Source organism: Podarcis cretensis (assembly GCF_951804945.1).
Source record: "Podarcis cretensis genome assembly, chromosome: 5".
Lineage (NCBI taxonomy): Eukaryota > Metazoa > Chordata > Lepidosauria > Squamata > Lacertidae > Podarcis > Podarcis cretensis.
Window position 1 is genome coordinate 78,050,390 of NC_137174.1, and position 18,170 is coordinate 78,068,559.

The window sequence follows — 18,170 nt, forward strand, 5'->3', positions numbered from 1 at the left end:
GGAAATGACTGAATTTCCTTCGTAGAAGTGAGAGGACTGTCCTATTAACCTCTGGCCTAGCTCTGTAAGAGTTCCTCTTTGTAAATTTAGTAGCATAGGGATGGAAATCCTTAGTCATCTCTTGCCAAAATCTTATTATAACTGTTTATCTGAGACTATGCCCCAATTAAGGGTTAATTCTGAGTAGATGTGTATAGGATTGCACTGTTGGTGCTAATTTAAAGTGTAGAGTAACTTTCCCTAAAATGTGCTTATTTCTTGAAGTCTTTCAAATAGCATATGAAATTGCCTTGTGCATCAGAGTATTCCATTACATTTGAGTTGTAAGCATCAAGTAGAAATTCTCTACTTGAGGAAATTGTAACCTAGTATAGGTATGATCTCTACTTGTCAACAAATCTACTTATGATTAAATGCAGAAGAGAACAGGCACCTGCTGCTTTGCAGAAATTGATAGCATAGCATTAGCAATTGGGTATTACATCTAACTTGATTTTGCTATGGTTTACTGAAGTTGAAACCACCGCTAATGGAGGTATATATCGTATTTTGTCTTATTAAATAAACATCCTCGCTTCAACTTCAAGAGAAAGGAAATGGACTTGGTAGGGGGGAAAGGGATAGCTTTGGTATTAAGCCTGATGCTAATATCGAGTTGTAGTGCGAGTGAAAAGGGACTTGTGCAATCCATCTTTCTCTTCTCCCCCTCCCCCTGAGAAACCTCTGGAGAGTTGCTTCTCTCAGACAGTGGATCTGTGTTGCATACTATGCAGTGTGAGGAGGAACTAGCCTGAAATTGTGCAGAGGGATCTGGGGAGTTGCTCTGGTGCACAGTTCTTCCTGATTTTAGGCAATACTCTCTGTTGCACCGCTGCCCCATACAACAGAGTTCCCTCTGAACAGGGGTTTTGGAGAGTACAAGAGTTGCAGGGGCGAGGAAGGGAAGCGATAAGAGTGCTTGCATGGTCTGCCTTCCACTTGTGCAGCCATTGAATGCAACCCACTGACATACTATTTTTTAAGTGGGTGTGCTAAATTTGGTTGGATCTGATGTATTGATAAGAAATTTTAATGTATGTATAGTACAATCCTAATCACATTTATTGAGGATATTTTTAGTCTTAGTATGCTTGCTTCAAATTGTAGGCTTTGTTCTTCAGTTGGTGGTACTGATTAAAGGCTGTATGCAAGTTACTTTTATTATGGTATTGTGGAATAATGTGTGTAAATAATATTACTTGCAGCAAAACTTTTTTGAGCTGACACACATACATGGATTATTTTGTCAGTGACCAGTACAGTATAGCAGAATTCCTTGGGCTATACCGAATGCAAATAAACTAGTTCTGTGGGGCATTGTGTACAACTAGAAATGTCTGTGGGACACTTCAGCTGTCTTATGACAGGCCTCTTCCAAGAAACAACAGCATGCTTAAGAGGGTGTTCACATACTGTTCAAATATTCCCCCCTTTTATTTCTTCAGCAACAGAAGAATGGCTTGCTGGGCCCCTTCGGCCAGCTTCTTGTGTGTTGATAATTGAGATAAAATATACAGGAGAAATGTTAGGCAGAAACATTTTGCAGAAAGTTATAAAAAGGGGGAGTTGGCTTGTGTTTGGATTTCAAATTACTTACTGTATGGGTACCAGAGATTAACTCTGGATTTGGCCTCCACGAGGATTCTATCAACATGGAATGTGCAAGAGAAACCCATTATCTCAATGTGAGGCCTCTTTTATTGATGTTCTTGTAGTCATATTAAATTACTTAGCTGTCAGTTCAGTTAACCTCTGTATGAGTCATAAAAGGTGTTACATTGAAGTAGTGCTTGTAATGACAATACAGAACATATCAGCAGCTTAATATTGGTGAGAACGGTATCAAGTTTTCAAACTGTGCTCTTAATGCATGGTGGAGGCTCTTGCTTGTATTAATATTTTTTGTCCAGGAGAACAGATTGTTTCCTTGCTCCAGCACCAGTTCAAGAACTGCTTCTAAGTACTTTTATACAGTAAACTAATGTATATTGGGATGGATCAGGAATGTGGTGCAGCTAGGACCTTCAAAACGTGAATAGTAGTCTTTAACTTGGGAATTGGTATGAAACAGCCCAAGGCCTTGGTCCTGCTGGGAATATTGCTAGATTATGTGACTTGGTAAGTGTTATTGGATGTTCTCTTTAAATTACTTGTTTCTAGCAAGTCTCCAATCAAAGTTTTCAAAAGCTACATTTGGAGATGCTGTAATTTGGTGCCTCTGTATTTTAGTTCTCCTTTTTATTCCAGAAATAATTCATAATTAATTGGTGCCTGTGTAGTATACAAGTTGCTGGGACAAAGCAACTGGAGCTCACCACCATCGTGCTGATTCGAACCGCCGACTTTACGATTGGCATCCCTATGACTCAGCCCTTGCCAACCTAGCAGTTCGAAAGCACACCAGTGCAAGTATATAAATAGGTACCACTGCAGTGGGGGAGGTAAACAGTGTTTCCGTGCGTTCTGGTTTCCATCACGGTGTCCCGTTGCACCAGAAGCAATTAAGTCATGCTGGCCACATGACCTGGAAAGCTGTCCGTGGACAAACGCCGGCTCCCTCGGCCTGAAGTCGCCTTTGACTGGAATTAACCGTCCAGGGGTCCTTTACTGTATCTAGTATAAAAGTAAGAGTTCCAAATTGCTAATATACAAAATATTCTGGCAGTATTGTACATCCAGAAAACCAGACTGTTTTTTAAGCTGCAGAGCTGTCACAATATATAGAATCTGTTCTCCATGTTGGACTCAGAAACTAATAAGCGATGAATGTGAACTGCTAGATGATGCCATATTAATAGAATATATACTGTAGTTACCATTTTGAGTTTATTTTAGTAAATACTTAATGCATTTCAGATGACAAAATCCTCAGATGTGTTTTAATAACTGGCATAAATTAAACTGGTAAAAATGAAACCTTAGATCTTTTAATCCTGTTAAATCCAAGCATTCACTAGACTTCTAAAAACATAACTAGCTGATTACTATACTTTTGGCTCTTGAGAAATATGTTGCCACTCTTGAAAGAATACATCACTGGGAAAGCTTGTTTAAGCCTCCTACATGTTTGGCAGATACCCGGTGCAAATATTACCAGACTGGTTAGAAAAGGGATAGATAACTGACCAGTGTGAACTGTGCAGGCTGTAGTCCAGCACTCTAATGAATAGCTGCAATTGTCAAGTCTCCACAGCAGCCGCAGGATTGTTGAAAACCTGATTGTAAGGATTTCTTCATAGAGTATCTCTCTCTTCTATGAAAAAGCTTACTTGTATAGCGTGCTAATTGTTGCTGATAAAGTATTATAAATGGTAAAACTGAGCTCTTGAGGCCTCTTTCATAATAGAACAAAACCTTGCATTAGCATCAACATTGATAAGGGTCTCTTTATGCATTGCTCTTATATGCTTTACTTGAAGGGAGGGGGAATAAAAGGATTATGCAAATTGAAAACAGTAGGTACTGCTCATATCCTGCTGTTACTGAATTTCATCCTTTAAAGTTGTGTTCTTGAGCATGCTCAGAAGAGTTACAGGCTTTCATAATTTCAGCCTCTAAAATAGCAGTTTGCCATGTTGAAGTGATTTGTGGATGTGGACCAGAAACAAATGCAAGTGGGAATCCTGCATAGGCCCGAAGCATTCCCACAAGATGCAGTGCTGCTTCATTCTTCTTTCACATCTAAAAGTGTAGATGTAAAATAGAAACAAAGGTAATAAAATCTGTAGTGAATGACAAATTCTTAATTTTACTATGTAAATTCAGCTCTATAGCAGTTAAAGACTGCTTCCTTTAAAATCACCTTCTGATCCGTGAGTGCAATTAGTATGAATGCACACTGTGAGCAATGCAATCCTTTAAAAGTCTCACTATTAAAATGGGTGGTCTGAAGTATTAGTATCAGAGGTTCTAGTTCTCAGTTCTGGGGCCTATGTGGAGGGAGTGATTGAAGGGAGTGCAATGGAATCAAATAGAAGGGTGCAGAATGCTTGCAAGCGTTGAAGTAATCTGTTATAAAATAAAAGTTTAAATTATTATATTCTTATCTTGTAATGCCAACTTTCTAGAAGCTTTTTCCCTTTTCTGCTTTACAGACTTTAGTGAGCTAATTCTGCATTGAAATGAAAACTTCAAGCAGCAAAACAAGGGAAGTCTTGTAGTATTATGGTTCCTTTGCTAAAGCTGTGTCAGATTTCTTTTTGGCAGGGAGAAATATTATCTTCAGGTTATTAGAATAACATCATCTTGTGCAGCTCAGATGCACACATTGAGCCTTTTATTTTAAGAACATCTAATAACATTTAGTACCAGTGCCACAACTATGTAGCTATTTTCTCCCAGCCATCTATGTCCTAACATAAAGACGTAACTAGTGTTTCAATATCAGACAATAGTTAAGACTGTTCTCGGGTTTTTTTGAGCAAGGGAATATTGCTGTATATTTCAAATACTTTATTTGACTTGGCAGACCAATTTTTCTATATTCATTTTAAAAATGGATCTTGGGTGTCAACATGCATACTTTAAATGAAGCAGGATCTCTTGAAGCAGCATTTTAAAAACTAGTTTCAGGGAAAGCTTTTCTGTTGACTGCTGAGAGCCTACTGCATGTTTGCTATGAAACCAGAGTACATTGTAAAAAAATAATCTGGGGCATATTTTACAGCTCCTAGTTGGTTTTTGTGAGGCGTGAGGCAGGCCTTGTTATGCCTTGTTGCTGCCCCAGTTGAGTTGAGCGTGACCTAGTAAGTAGGCAGCAGTCTGGCAGCTGCACATTGCAGTGGAAGGTTAGCAATATTGATGGGTCATTATATTTTAGCTATATTTCAAAGCTACTGCTGCTCTTGAAGCATTTTTGAAAAGCTTTTGAGCCAACTCCAGGGTACCCCCCAAAACAGTTTGAGTATCAGTGGCTTAGTGCTGACCAACATGAGAGCTGTTGTACTTGTGACTAGGAGTGTTATTCACACACTAAGGTGTTGTGCATGCCTTCCGGAGTGGAACATTTGGAAAACCAGTGTAGTTTATGAAAGGCAAGCTAGAACACAAAAGTGTTTGCAGAAAATGCAGAGCCATATAAACAGCTGAAGAAGGAAATGAAACAGTAACAGCAGCAAAAAGAAATAGGCCTGCTTTCAGACCTTATTCTGTGTGACTAGTTAGCAGCAAAAAAGGTCCCCAAGACATCCAGGTTTGCTGAATAAATGCTTTGTGGGTGGGTCTGAGCCTGTATGCCTTGGCAAGTAGGCAGTTTGTGTGGATTGCATTTATAACCATTCTGTTGTTGATGTGAATAAATCAAAATACTGGGGCATGCTTAACATGGGGCAGGTCCCATTAGATGCCATGGGATTTTGCTATACAGGAGGTTAAAGAGCTGTATAGCAGAATGGCTTCAACCCTTTACTAGAACCCTTCCCTCAAATTGCTGTTGTATTCTTTTCATGTGTCTCTTTGATTTATGCCAAAGAGCATCATCACCAAATAGATGCAAGTGAGACTTGCAACAAAAGATTGCAATGATTCATTACTTCACAATAGGAGTGTGCAGTGTCTGTCTCTGGCAGGCCTTTAAGGCATGTCCTAAGCTTGTGAGGATATTGTACTTAGGAGCAAGTCACAAGTAAAGACTAATTTCACATTTTCTAGGCCTCCTGTCCCCCTAGTACTATTAACAAACTAGTAATTGGTATTTCACTTTACCCTCTCTTGATCCTTTGACCTTTTCCTTAATAGATGGGTACCATTTATACATGTATGTTCTAGAATGTTAGTACAGCCAGTAGCCTGCTGTGTGTCCTGTCTCTTTGGGAGTTGGCAGCAATTCTACAATATTCTGTACTGGCCAATTCTTGGGCACACGACATCTTTGGGGTTGTAGGAAAGGTCTGAGGCCATGCCATGTGCCCGTATCAGTCATGTTTGGAATCAGTTTTAGAGGTAGAGCAATGGAGCCAGTAGTATTTTAAAATCTGTGTGACCGGTAGCTGATTCCAAGGTTTTGGCCTACATGTCTTTATGTTTCACTGATTTCCGATGAAGCGCTTCTTAAAGTTCCATCTGTAAGTGTGTTAAGTATCCACAAAGGAGAGGGCCTTCTTGGTGGTGACACCCTGGCTTTGGGATATAAGACCAACATTAATAGCTTTCCAGTGCCAGGTTAAGATTGTTTATTTTACCAGACTTGTAATATTTATTGCATTGTTTTAGTAGCTGGTTGAATGACTATTATTTTATATTCCACTAGGTTTTAATTTTTATTGTTTTTAACATTGTATTAATACTTGTATTTTGTGTACACCACCTTGAAATCCATGTGTAGTTGAAGTTATGGTTAGACTTTGTAAAAACCAAATAATTCTGCAAATTCAGGGTTCCCTAAGCGTGCTGATACCCTCCCTATTATTTTTCTGTGGCCAATTCAGTGGGTGTTCACCAGCTGAGTTTGCTATTAGAGGGAGCATTATGTGTTCTCTCCCACCCACCCCATTGGGAAGAAAAAAAGGTCAGATCAGAAAAGTCTCCTCCAGACGAACAAAACAGCTATTGCAGCAGACATGTAGAAATATTTCTCTTTGGTTTAGATATTATTTTTACCTAAACCACCCTGAGGGCTCGGTAACTAGTTCCTTTTTGAAAGCCTCAAGACCAAATGTTTACTTTTGCCACCCTTCTGCAGGTTTAGCTCCTGCTACCACAGTGCAGCCCAAAGAAGGGAGATCCAGGCCCTGGTTTTCCCAAGTCTTATAGGTACAGAAATCTTATAACTTGAGGCAACAACCAGTTAGGATTTCCATGCCCTCCCCTCAGTTGGAGAGAAATAATTAGGACCTCTTCAGGAGTTCTATTACCAAATTATTTATGACTTCAAAAGTCAAAACCAGGACCTTGGGTTCTGTGCCATAAACGTTCTTACCATGTGAACTTAATGTTCAGGCACATTATAGCTTATTGAGGGACTCTTACATTATTAGGCCTTCTAAACCAGTAGCTCACTGTCCATCTTATTCTATGAAACACAGCTTGGACAACAACAGTATCAGGCAATGGAAAGTATTTTGGCATGGGAATTTAAAAAGTAAAATAAAACAAAAACCGGTGTGTTGTGTAGTAATACCATCTCTACTTGAAGTGTTCTGCTGACTGCTTACGGAAGTGCAACAAGAACGAATATGCTTAGGTTTTTGTTCCTCTAATAAATACTGGGTGTGAAACCAAAAGCACAAATAGAATACAAATATGGATAGCCCTTTTCATTTTAAATTGAGAATGCACACTGAAACACCATTTTAACTTTCTATGAAAAAGCAGTGAGATACAGGTTATTTGGATAGAAACTAAACTTAGTTTGTACTCATACTCGGTTTAGCCATTTCCCATGAATCCCATGATTTTTCTGCTGGAAGGTTAAATGGTTTCTTCCTCTGCTATTTTGGTGAGTAGTTCCCCATCATTTTCAGTAATCACTGTTAGTAGAATTATTTATGGGGTAAATCCCCCTCCCCAAATCAAGAGATGACAACTATGAACATCTGGCTTCTTGAGTTATGCTTTCATAAAAACAATAGAACAGTCAGCCAGCTGGAAAAGAGACTGCTTTTCCTGATTACAGACACTGGTTGCAGGAAATGAGACATGGACAGAGTACTCACTATCCACCCATAATTAGACTGTAGGATGCTTTGAGCATTTTTTGAAAGAAAAAAGGCATAGAATTCAGAGTGTCAGTGGAAAAACGGATGGATTTGAATGTCTTTGTTCAGATGTAACACTAAACTATGGTTTAGCACAGCAGTGTGGAGTTTCTTGCCCAAAGGCCTAGTTTGGCTCGATAGGAGCCCTAGCTTGGGTCTATGAAGCCCTCCCCCCCCAGCTATGCCATCAGCTGTGGGGCTGTAAGGGAACAATCAGGAACCTTAAAAATTTTCTTTGCCAAGTGGGACATGTAGTTAGTGCCTATTAAATTAGTTGACGGTTGCAAGCCCTGCTGGGATCTTTCTTCACTCAGGAGCTCCCAGCCGGACCCAGTCCCTGCCAGAACGGTGCTTGAAGTTAGTGCAGATTCGGGCTTGAGACCCTTCCTGGGATCTTCCTTTGCATCATGGCTTGAACTCAAGGTGCTTGATGGAAACATGAGGTTGATTAACTTGCATTTTTTCAGCTATGTGCATAGACATTCAATTAGTTTTTATGCATAATGAGTACCAACAGAATTTAAAGATAATACTGCTATTACAGTGTCAGAAAAAACCATTAGAAAGGCATAATTGAAAATCTGGTTATGTATTATAATGTTAACCAAGGGTTTTGTGTTGATGTTGATTGACTCTGATTTTCTGTAAGCTTTAATAGTCACCCAGGAGGTTTGGAACATAAGGCATCCAACTTTCAAGTATGTTATTTTATGGAAAATGCTATAATATTGCCCTCTTTTTCAAACCCAGATGGCCTATATTTGGAAATATACATTATAGAGTATAGTGAGCTGTTCATATACAGTGGACCCTCTGGATACAGATTTAACTCATTCTGGGGGGGGGGGTCTGTGCGCATCCTAAAAAATCCGTAACCAGAGGCGCAGCTTCTGCGCGCGCACACAGTGCGATAGAACGCATCCGTGCATGCGCACAAAGTGCTTCTGCTCATGTGCGAGTGGCGAAACCCAGAAAAATACTTCCGGGTTTGCCGCTTTCACAGTCCGAAGATTACATATCCAGAGAGGTACGTAACCCGAGGGTCCATTGTACTGCCTTTCTGCCAAGGCACCCCAAAATGTGTTTTACAAGTTAAAACTCTAGATCAAAATAAGGTATGATAAAAAGAGCAAAACAATAACCTTATTAGTAAAACTTAAAAAGTCATTTAAAAAAGTCAAATAATAAATAAAACCAGCAATAAGCTAAGCACAGTAAACATACTACATATCTGGGTAGGCATTGTATGCGAAAAAGATGGCAGCCAACAAGTCTCATGTGTTGTTAAAACTTCCACAGTAGCTAAGGTTTTTTCTCTCCCAAACTTAGCATAGTAAAAGCATACTTTTGTCCTGAACATACTGTAAGTTTCCAGGTTTGTTGCTAATTCAGCTATCTAATAAAGGAGTCAAAGAATTGCTTTCTATTCTCTCCAACCAGCAGTTCAATACATCCACAGTTTACCCACACGTATGATCTAAAAAATAATTATATGTAGAACAGATAATATTTAAACAGTACCTGGAGTACTTTCCTTGAGTGCTTGTTGAACACATTAACCCCACTCCCACTGTTTCTAATCTCTTCACAACTTGCTCTTCAGTTCATTATAGTTCATTAATAGAAATATGTGAATGAACACCAGTGGTATTGCTTACTTTCAGAATTTGGATTCAAAGAAACTGTAGTCATATTTAAGGTAGAATGTCACATCAACTTAGTAGTCTTATCAGTGTTATGCCTTAATTACCATCTCCACAAATGGCTATTTGCTTTATGCATGACACTTTGTAGTTCAGCATGGGCTGAACATATCACATAAGAAGGCAGCAGCCAGTGTTTTGACTGGCAGAGATTGATAATCCTTCTTTGAATACCATCTGCATCACAGGGGAAACTTACATGTACAAGGGAGAGGTCTTTCCCCATTGTGGTACCCAAGCTATGGGATTCCCTTCCCAGGGAGGTGCATGCCTGTTTGCTATCTTTTAGACGCCAAGCAAACTCCTTTTTTTATTTACTCAGGCATTTTGAAATGTTGTTGAAACAACTAAATTAATTTAAAACTTTAAAAATCTTGACTATTATCCATTGCTTTCTTTGTATTGTTTTTCTTGTTTTTAATTTAAAACCCCTTTAAATCATAGGTACAAAGTGTTTATATTAAATGTGATCTATCCAGAGAGGTAGCGATAGATCGAAAGTGCTAGCCACTCAAGGCATTCAGAGGAAAATGAAAAGAGAAAAAGCACAGAGGTGGGGAGGAGACGTATAAAACAAGGAAATGGTGTGAAAAGAGGAGACCGAAGCAGGTAAGTTGGTCCAAAGACGGGGGAGGCAAGAAGAAAGGGAAAACAAAGCTGGCTTTAGTCCCAACTGGTTGAACATTGACAGTATTGTTTTCTTTTTTTAAAGGATTGTCAGTAGCAGGTAGCCAGCTGTTCAGGGGCATAGTTGCACTGCTTTCTGGCTTGTATTCTGAATAAGGTTTTACTAAGACTGTATTAGGAATGTGGTATGCTACACCTGTTTTCTAGAATAATTAAAAAAGTAAATATGCCAGTTGACCCAGGCCCTTCCTTTAGCTTAATTGCTAGCGCGATATACTTCAGCTGCCTCTTTCATATTCTAAAACTGCCAACCTTGAAGCACTGAATACTGTATCTTGTTAAAAATGCAGGTCTCACAGTTTGAAAAGATAATAGGATCCAGGGTCAAAATATTATTAAAAATGTATAACTTACTACTTAAGTGGGGTACAATGGAGAAAATGGTTAAACCTTCAATGATAAATTGGGCCAGGGATGTGGGACGCAGTATTGATTTTGCACTATGGGAGCAGCTGGGCAAAGTAAATATAAAGTTTACAGCATGCTAAACACTAAGAGAAACATTTATTAAGATGCTGCATAGGTGGTACTTGAAACCAAATAGAGTAGTAAAAATGTCAAAATCAACCAAGGGCAATTGTTGGAAATGTAAGATAGTAGAGGGATCCTTTTACCATATGTGGTGGACATGTAGTATAATTAAAAACTACTGGGAAATGATCCATAATGAACTAAAAAAATGTTTAAAAAATCCTCTGAAAACCTAGAAGCATTGACAAAAAAAAGAGAGAAACTTGTTCCTCTATGCAACAACAGCTGCACCATAATATGTGTTTGCATATTTTAATCAAAGTGATCCAAAATGCTACCTGAGCTATATTCAAGGTTTGAGCATGCAGTGGCATTTCCAACTTAAATATGGAACAACCTGTGGTTTGGGTTGAAATTTTTTCCACTTCTAGAAATGCATCTGTCCAGAGAAAAATTAATATCAAAATGAATGAACCTTGTGCAACATAAAATTGGACAAATGACATAATACTAAGCAAATATTAAAGTCATATTTTTTTCAAGTGACTATCCCTATGATTTTTTCACACAGCTTTTCAGTAGTTCTAAAGTTTTCAGTGCTTTTATATTTTGTCTTACTCCTAAATTAAGTTTAGATTCCAAAATGAGATGTCTGCTATTAAGGCTCCATTCCTTAAAATCTGTACAAGTTGTTTTTTAAAAGAAAAATCAAGTAAACATTTGTTTGAATGTGATGTTTAAACTGCTTTATCAATCTTCTCCCTGAAAAAATTCTATTCAACTATTTCTGGAAAAACTCATTTATGCTGCACATAAAATTTGCTTGGCGTTCTTTTCCTTTTACAAGTGTAAGTCAAGCACGTTGATCTTTGTGGCAGTAGAAAAAGTTCCCTTTCAGAATTTTCTGGAGCAACCAAATAATTGCATAAATCTGTGCCATATTGCAAACTGTTTTTGTAAGTTTATTTCGGCTCCAAAAGCAGTTTACTACATTTCTTGGAGAGCTCCTGTCCAAAAGCTTCATGTCAGGAGGGCTTTGGGCTTGTACAGCTGTTTGTACATTTCTCTGAATTCCAACTATTCTGAAATGCTCTTTAGAGGCCACCCTAATTTAGTTTCTGTGGTTAATATTTTGTTTTTGGATTACTTTATTAGGACAACAGCCCTTCACCTTTCATACATAATAAAAATAATCACATATGCGTAGCTGAAGAAAAATTGGCAGTTGTAGTTGGTGTCAAGAAAACAAAAGTTTTATTTTCTGCTTCTGCTGTTAGTTGGCAGGAATTTTGGAATGAATCTGAATGTGGATAGTGGACTAGCTGAATTATTAGTAACTAATGAAAACAATTGTCAGTTTTGTAGACTAAGAATCAAAAGTTCAGTGACTGATAATTAATGTTGAGTAATTATTGAAATACATTTAGACATTTCTGCACACTATTGTGCTAACTGAACATTCTGGCAAACCAAGTTAGTTTTATTGCGGCAAAAGCCAGCGACACAGAACAAACAAAGGAAATCAACAACAACATCAAAAAAAAATTACACAAAGGATCTTCGCAGTGTGCCATTCAGCAAAAGAGATTTACGCTTCCTGATTGCTAAAGTGCAGAATTTGGCCACCTCATATGATATTGAGCTTAAGGAATCTTCCAGCAGGTATTTTCGTAGAATTTTGGGGGAGGATTCCAAATAATGTTGTAGGGGTATAAATTTTGATAAAAGCGGCAAAATAAGTTGAACTCGTTCTTCACTATAAAATTCGCAAAATAGAAGGATGTGAGTGACAGATTCTACCTTATTAGACATACAGGGGCAGAGACGCGCATGCCTTGGTACCTGCGTGAATTTGCTGTACAGCACTGCTGAGGGCATTGTCTCAAAGCGGGCTCTGGAGAAAGCCCATCTATGGGCTTCGTTAGTGATGTTAGTTAAGTAAGGGGCAGCTGCAAAATTAGGCCAAGCTTTTAAACATCTATACGTCTCCGGGAGTAGGGCGTCTTGTTGTAATTCGACATCGTAAAGTCTCTGAGTGATAGTTACTTTTGCCTTGTCTAACTGAACATTGTACACTCTCTCTTATCCCCAACTCTGCATACCATCCCTTCCGCACCCAAGCCTCATAAAATATTGGGGAAAGTGGTTAACAACTATTTTGTTACAAGCTAATTCTTCCTGAGAAAATATCAGTCTTGTTACAGATGTGACACGAGAGAGAATTTTTGCTTTATTTCAGGAGCTATATGTTTGCTTTCTGTTTTGGATTTGCCTTGTAGCGTGATTACATTGAAGCTTTAACCTTGTGTATGTGTGAATTTCGTAGTTGACTCTCTCCCAAGCTATTGCTAAGTTGTTGCATTAGTGGAAGCAAGCACATCAAGCCCAAGATCTGCTTTTTTGGGGATGGGGGGGTCTGAAGAATCCCCCCAAACAGCATTCAGAGGGAGGAGAGGGGAGATTGTGCCACCTGGCAAGCTGATGTAACAGTCACCTTCATATGATATTTAATCCCACTTCTAATGTTCAATTTTGAGGTAACAACTGCATTTTTATATATACCATGCTTTAGAGTTATGAAAATAAGTCTCAATGGACTTGCATGCACCCTTCCTTCTCCTCTCTCAATATGGCTGCAAGAAAAGGAGCTCAGTACTATCATTTTAGTTTAATTACAGTATACTGTGCCTCCCAATGCCAAAACTGTGGTTGATATTAACTGTGGCTAGTGGAAACAAACTAGCTTCATAAAATCTGGTGTGAAATTGACTCGCTTCCCCTAACCATAGTTACAATGAGCATCTATTTGTGTTGACACTGCAGTTAATTTTAAACAGAAGCAAGTGCTTTTGAACTTTCACAGTCACTTGTTCTCATAATGCTATTACAGTTGCCTTCCCAGTTATGCAGGGGTTATGTTCCCGAGTACCACTTGTATAGGTGGAAACATGTACAGTGGGGAACACAAAATAAAAAAGTCAGACTCTGCCACAAATCCGCAAAACTCCACCATACTTGCTCCCTCCAAACCTCCTTTCTCAAACTCCAACTCTCCACAGGCCTCAAAGGTTGGTGCAAAGGATCCTGGGATTGCTGGCCATTTCCGCGCTTTTGGGGGCCATCTTTGCCCTTTTAATGCCTTTTTGCAGTTTAAATCAGTTTAATTATTTTCTGGCGCTGCTCAAATATGCAGTCACACTTAAGTTGAATGTGTGTTAAGTGCGGAGACGTTTGTATATGACTTTGTCTGGAACAGCCCACTGAAAATTGGGATATGGCGAAAAGGTTACCTTGTTGAATTCAGGTGTATCAAAAGTTGTGAGTATTTTGTAGGCTTTATGTCAAGATTAGAGAGGTTCTTTATGGAACACTGAAACTCAAATGAATAATTTCTTGGCTTGACTCTTTTAGGAAGATGGATACACAGTATACCTGACTTCTAGGGTCTCCTTTCTCTTGCTATTTTGTGAAATGACTTGTGAAATGTGCAAGTGTGTCTTGCCGTTTAAGACTATAAATATTCTTGGTCAAAAATATTTGACCAATGTGACAGACTTGCTTGTTTCCAAATGAGCAAATATGAATCCTTCAGTTTATGGTTTCGTATTTCACTGCTTGAATTTCCATTGTGTATGTCATCTTAACTTTATAAATTAAAAGTTGTAAAAAGACACGCTTAAATAAGAAAACATATTAGGAGGAAAGCCTGTTGTTTGTGAGCTAGAGTATGTTATATGTGAAAGCTAGAAGGGAGTCACCATGTATGGAGGTTGTATCTTCTTAAACATTAGATGCTAAGTAAAAACAGGAAATGCTCTCACTGTGTCCTGCTTGTGAGTCCCCACAGGCACCTAGCTAGCCACATTTGGAAATGGGCTTGCTGGCTGATCCAGCAAGGCAGTTCTTTTCCTATCTATGGAACTTATATTTTTACACACTTTCTGCTACATGTGTTAGTGAACTCTCTATTTTGTACTACTCTATACTCTACAAGCTGTTGCAGATCTTTGTGTTGGGGAGCTCTACATGTTGAAACCTAAAAACTTAATATTTTCCTTCAAACAAATTGTTATCTGTTCTCAATCTTGTTTCGTTTCCTGGCTTTCATAGGAATCCTTCAGCTACTTTCTACCAAGTGTTCCATTCGAACAAGTTACGGGAATCAAAGAACCTCTGGGATAGGTATGAATACTTAAGTATGGAAAAAAAGCATACATGCTGAAGTATGCATGAACGGCTTTGCACTGTGCAGGTTTCTCGTCATCAAGTAGTATGTTCACCTCAACATACCTCTTCTGCCTACGTCCTTCACTTAGCTGCTGTGACCTGACTAGAGCAGCCATAGTATTCAAAAATGTCAGTCAAATGGTTATTCGCTTCTGGGCCATGTGGATTCTGGCCCTGTTCCATGCATCACGTTCTTTTTTTTCTGTAGTAGGCAGAATAGTAGTAATTGATTTGTTTGTTATATTTGTATGCCACCCAGTAAAAAGAATGGCATACAATAAATAAGTATAAAAATAATTTAACTGCAAGATAAAACATAAAAGCAAAAGTAGCTTAAAACACAATTTGTAAATAAAACTTGCTGCAACCCCAAAGTTAAAATGCAGATTTAAAATTTGAAAGGACCAGTATGAATAGAAGACCAGGATGAATAGAAAAGTCTTCACCCAGCACCAAAAAGCCTGTTGTTGATCAGCAGCACCAACCTGGCTTTTGAAGACTATCAGTGGAAAGTATTTTTGGAAACTGGTCACTTAAATTGCAGCATGAAAACGCAGTATATGTGGGGAATACTTTGATAGAAAACCATTCCAATTGTGCAGCTATAAATTGGAATATAGATAGGGAAAACCTTTGTAAGGATTTGGGCAAAGCTAGACATGTGGCGAGAAACTGCAACAAATTCCAACTTGGAGGACATCACTTGTAAAAGTTGCATTACTAATTCAACATCTGCAGTTTGGCGTTCTCACAATATTAATATTATAGATAGAAAGCTTGGTGGCTTTTCTGGCTTACAGCAAGTTTTCTACTGCTATAGCTTTCTATAGTGTGTTCGGACATTTGTATTTGAACATGAAACACCATCATTTGTTTGCATTTGCCTTACTGAAGCAAAGAAAACATAATGGCTTCTCTAAAGCTTGCTTTTTCACATGCTTGCTCACTTCAGAAGGAACGCGTTCTAGTTTGAAGAATTACAGGATTTAAAATCACAATAGTAGTCTGAAATGCTGTCTTCTGAATTTAGAATAGAAGATCTCTTAACATTTAAGGGTTTAAGTGCTGTATCTAAACATGTCACTTAAAGAGGGGATTCAGGAACAGCAAGAGTTCATTTCTGTATATCTTTTCTAACTCTGTAACATATCTAGAGTTATGGAGTTTGGTTCGGTGGGGCGGGGGAGTTTGGACAGGGGAACCCACAATGTGTAGTGTGCTGTTGTTGGGGGATTGAAATGAAGATTAGTGAAAATAGCCTTTCTAGCAGGAGCCTCTGCTGAAATTCCACAAATAGAAAGAACCTCTCTATTTGTAAAAGAGCAGCTTTGAATACAGCCTGTAGACTTCTGGTTAAGTTTACCAGCTTAACTAGAAAATGTTTTTATTTCAGTAGTATTGGAGTTTCAGATATATGAATATTTTATGAAAAGTAATGTTAAGGAATATTTTTTTAAAAACCCTGCATTTAATTCAATGTAGCCATGATCCCAACATTTCCAACGTTTAGGTGTGAGTGATGCTGCTTATTTATCCAAAATGGCACCACCCATGCCCACCCAAGAGAGAGAGAGAGAGAGATCAGCAGGCTGAGGAAAACACAAGGTTTGCAGAAGTACAGAAAAAGTCTGGTGAGGAAAAAAATAAAGTGAGAGAGTCCTCAAAACAGGCTAGTAAGGACTGACCCCTCCTTAGTAGCCATAGGGTGCTGATGGAACAGGGAATGTAATGGAATATCCTGCAGGAGGGAATGACTGGCCTAACTGGAACAGTAAATCTGTGACACTTTTGCAGTATTATTTTCAATACCTTTAGATACCTATTGACCAACATTTATAAGGGACACTGGAGAGGGCTTTGCCTTGGAAGCAGAGTTTAGGCATTTTCATGCCAAAGCTATCTGTACATTCAAGTACACTTTTATGAGTTTCTGCACATTATTGGCAATTAAGAGCATGTTCTACAGTTATAAAGAAAAACAGGTTGCATCCTATGTTCATTTCTAGCCATTCAGTAACTTTTGCAGTGTAGGTAGATTCCAGTCTTGTATCTTTTGCACTAAGATGTTATCATGTATGAAAGCTGCCCGATTGGCCAAATCTGTTCTTAGAGCAGTATTGAGCGGAGCTCAGGAACGTGAAAACCGGATGATGTGTTTTGATTGTTCACTTTACTGCCTTGCATGACTTGGAAAGCAATAACTGAATGCGTGGCAGAACTGAGTGGTGTATAAGCCTCATAATACTGAAGTTGAATGACTGCAACCTGCCAAGGTTCTCAGTTGATCTCTTATTTTGTTTCAGTCATCCAGTTTGATCTCTTCTGGAATAAATGGATAACTTTTCTATATAAGTTTAAATGTTAAGAGTGACCTATATATTTGGGATATATTCAAACAAGTTTCTATTTCACAATAACAGCAGGGGACTATTCATATAACAAAAAGCTTCTTACCTTGTAACTTCAACTGAAAAGAGGTCACTAGCAGTAGTTCATAAATTAAAACAGGCTACTGCTAGGCAATGCACCCTGTTAAATCACTAATGAAGGCAAGTTGCCATCGGAGGCAGGGCCTGCAACACAATATTCTACAATACAATTTGTTCCCAGTTTGAGCAAGCTAATTCTTAGCTCATCTGTGGTGGGCTAAATGGGAATTGCCCTAAAAACTTGCAGCTTGCCCTTAGGATCTGTTTGGTTACAAGGTTGTTCTGCTCCAGACTGGCCCCCTGGACAATAAGAGATGCCTGCAGGAAAACAGTTTCATCACATGCAAAAATTCCCTGAATTTTAGGCGGAAGGGTATGATGTTTGCTTTTCCACGCTTTAAGAGTTCCTTTGCTGCTTGCCAGAAGTTTTGTAGCTGAAACATTATCACTACTTTCCTGAAGCGGTGGTGGTGTGCAGGGGCTAGAGTTGTCCAATTCTTACAACTATTCTGACATTATAGCATGATAGTATTCTAGAATCTCCCAATTTCCACTATTTTTATGGATGTCAAAAGCCACACAGCATAGGGAACAGTAGAAACAGGCCATCTTTGGTTTGGTAGATTAGGTGGTGACTTTCACAATCTGGTCTCTGCCTAATCGCAGACCTCTATAATAGAACTTTTTCTTTTAGCCTTCCTTTTGAAAAGAGATTTACTGCGGTTGTATTGATGGTTTCCATGAGGGTGTCATTTGAAACTGCTGCTAGAGCTATTTTTCAGGTCTTACAGGTCAGTGGAGTAGTATTGAACTTCTTTAAACATGCAAAGTACATTTTCAGTAAAAATGATTGTGCTGCAGTGCAAAGCTTGACGTGTTTATACTTTTAGATGGTCGGAGTCACAAAGCAAACTGCCTTG

General features: G+C 38.6%; 1 protein-coding gene across 2 annotated transcripts in view; it reads left to right on the forward strand.

Annotated features, from left to right (window-relative positions):
- Positions 1–18,170, forward strand: part of TSC22D2 (TSC22 domain family member 2) — a 37,288-nt gene that overhangs the window by 4,203 nt on the left and 14,915 nt on the right. The window contains exon 2 of one of the 2 annotated variants that reach the window (XM_079977832.1): positions 14,705–14,776. The exons of the other annotated variant lie outside the window; for it this stretch is intronic. Within the exon in view, the coding sequence (XP_079833958.1) occupies positions 14,705–14,776 (72 nt within the window). The remainder of the gene's footprint in view (positions 1–14,704; positions 14,777–18,170) is intronic. 2 annotated transcript variants of the gene reach the window in all.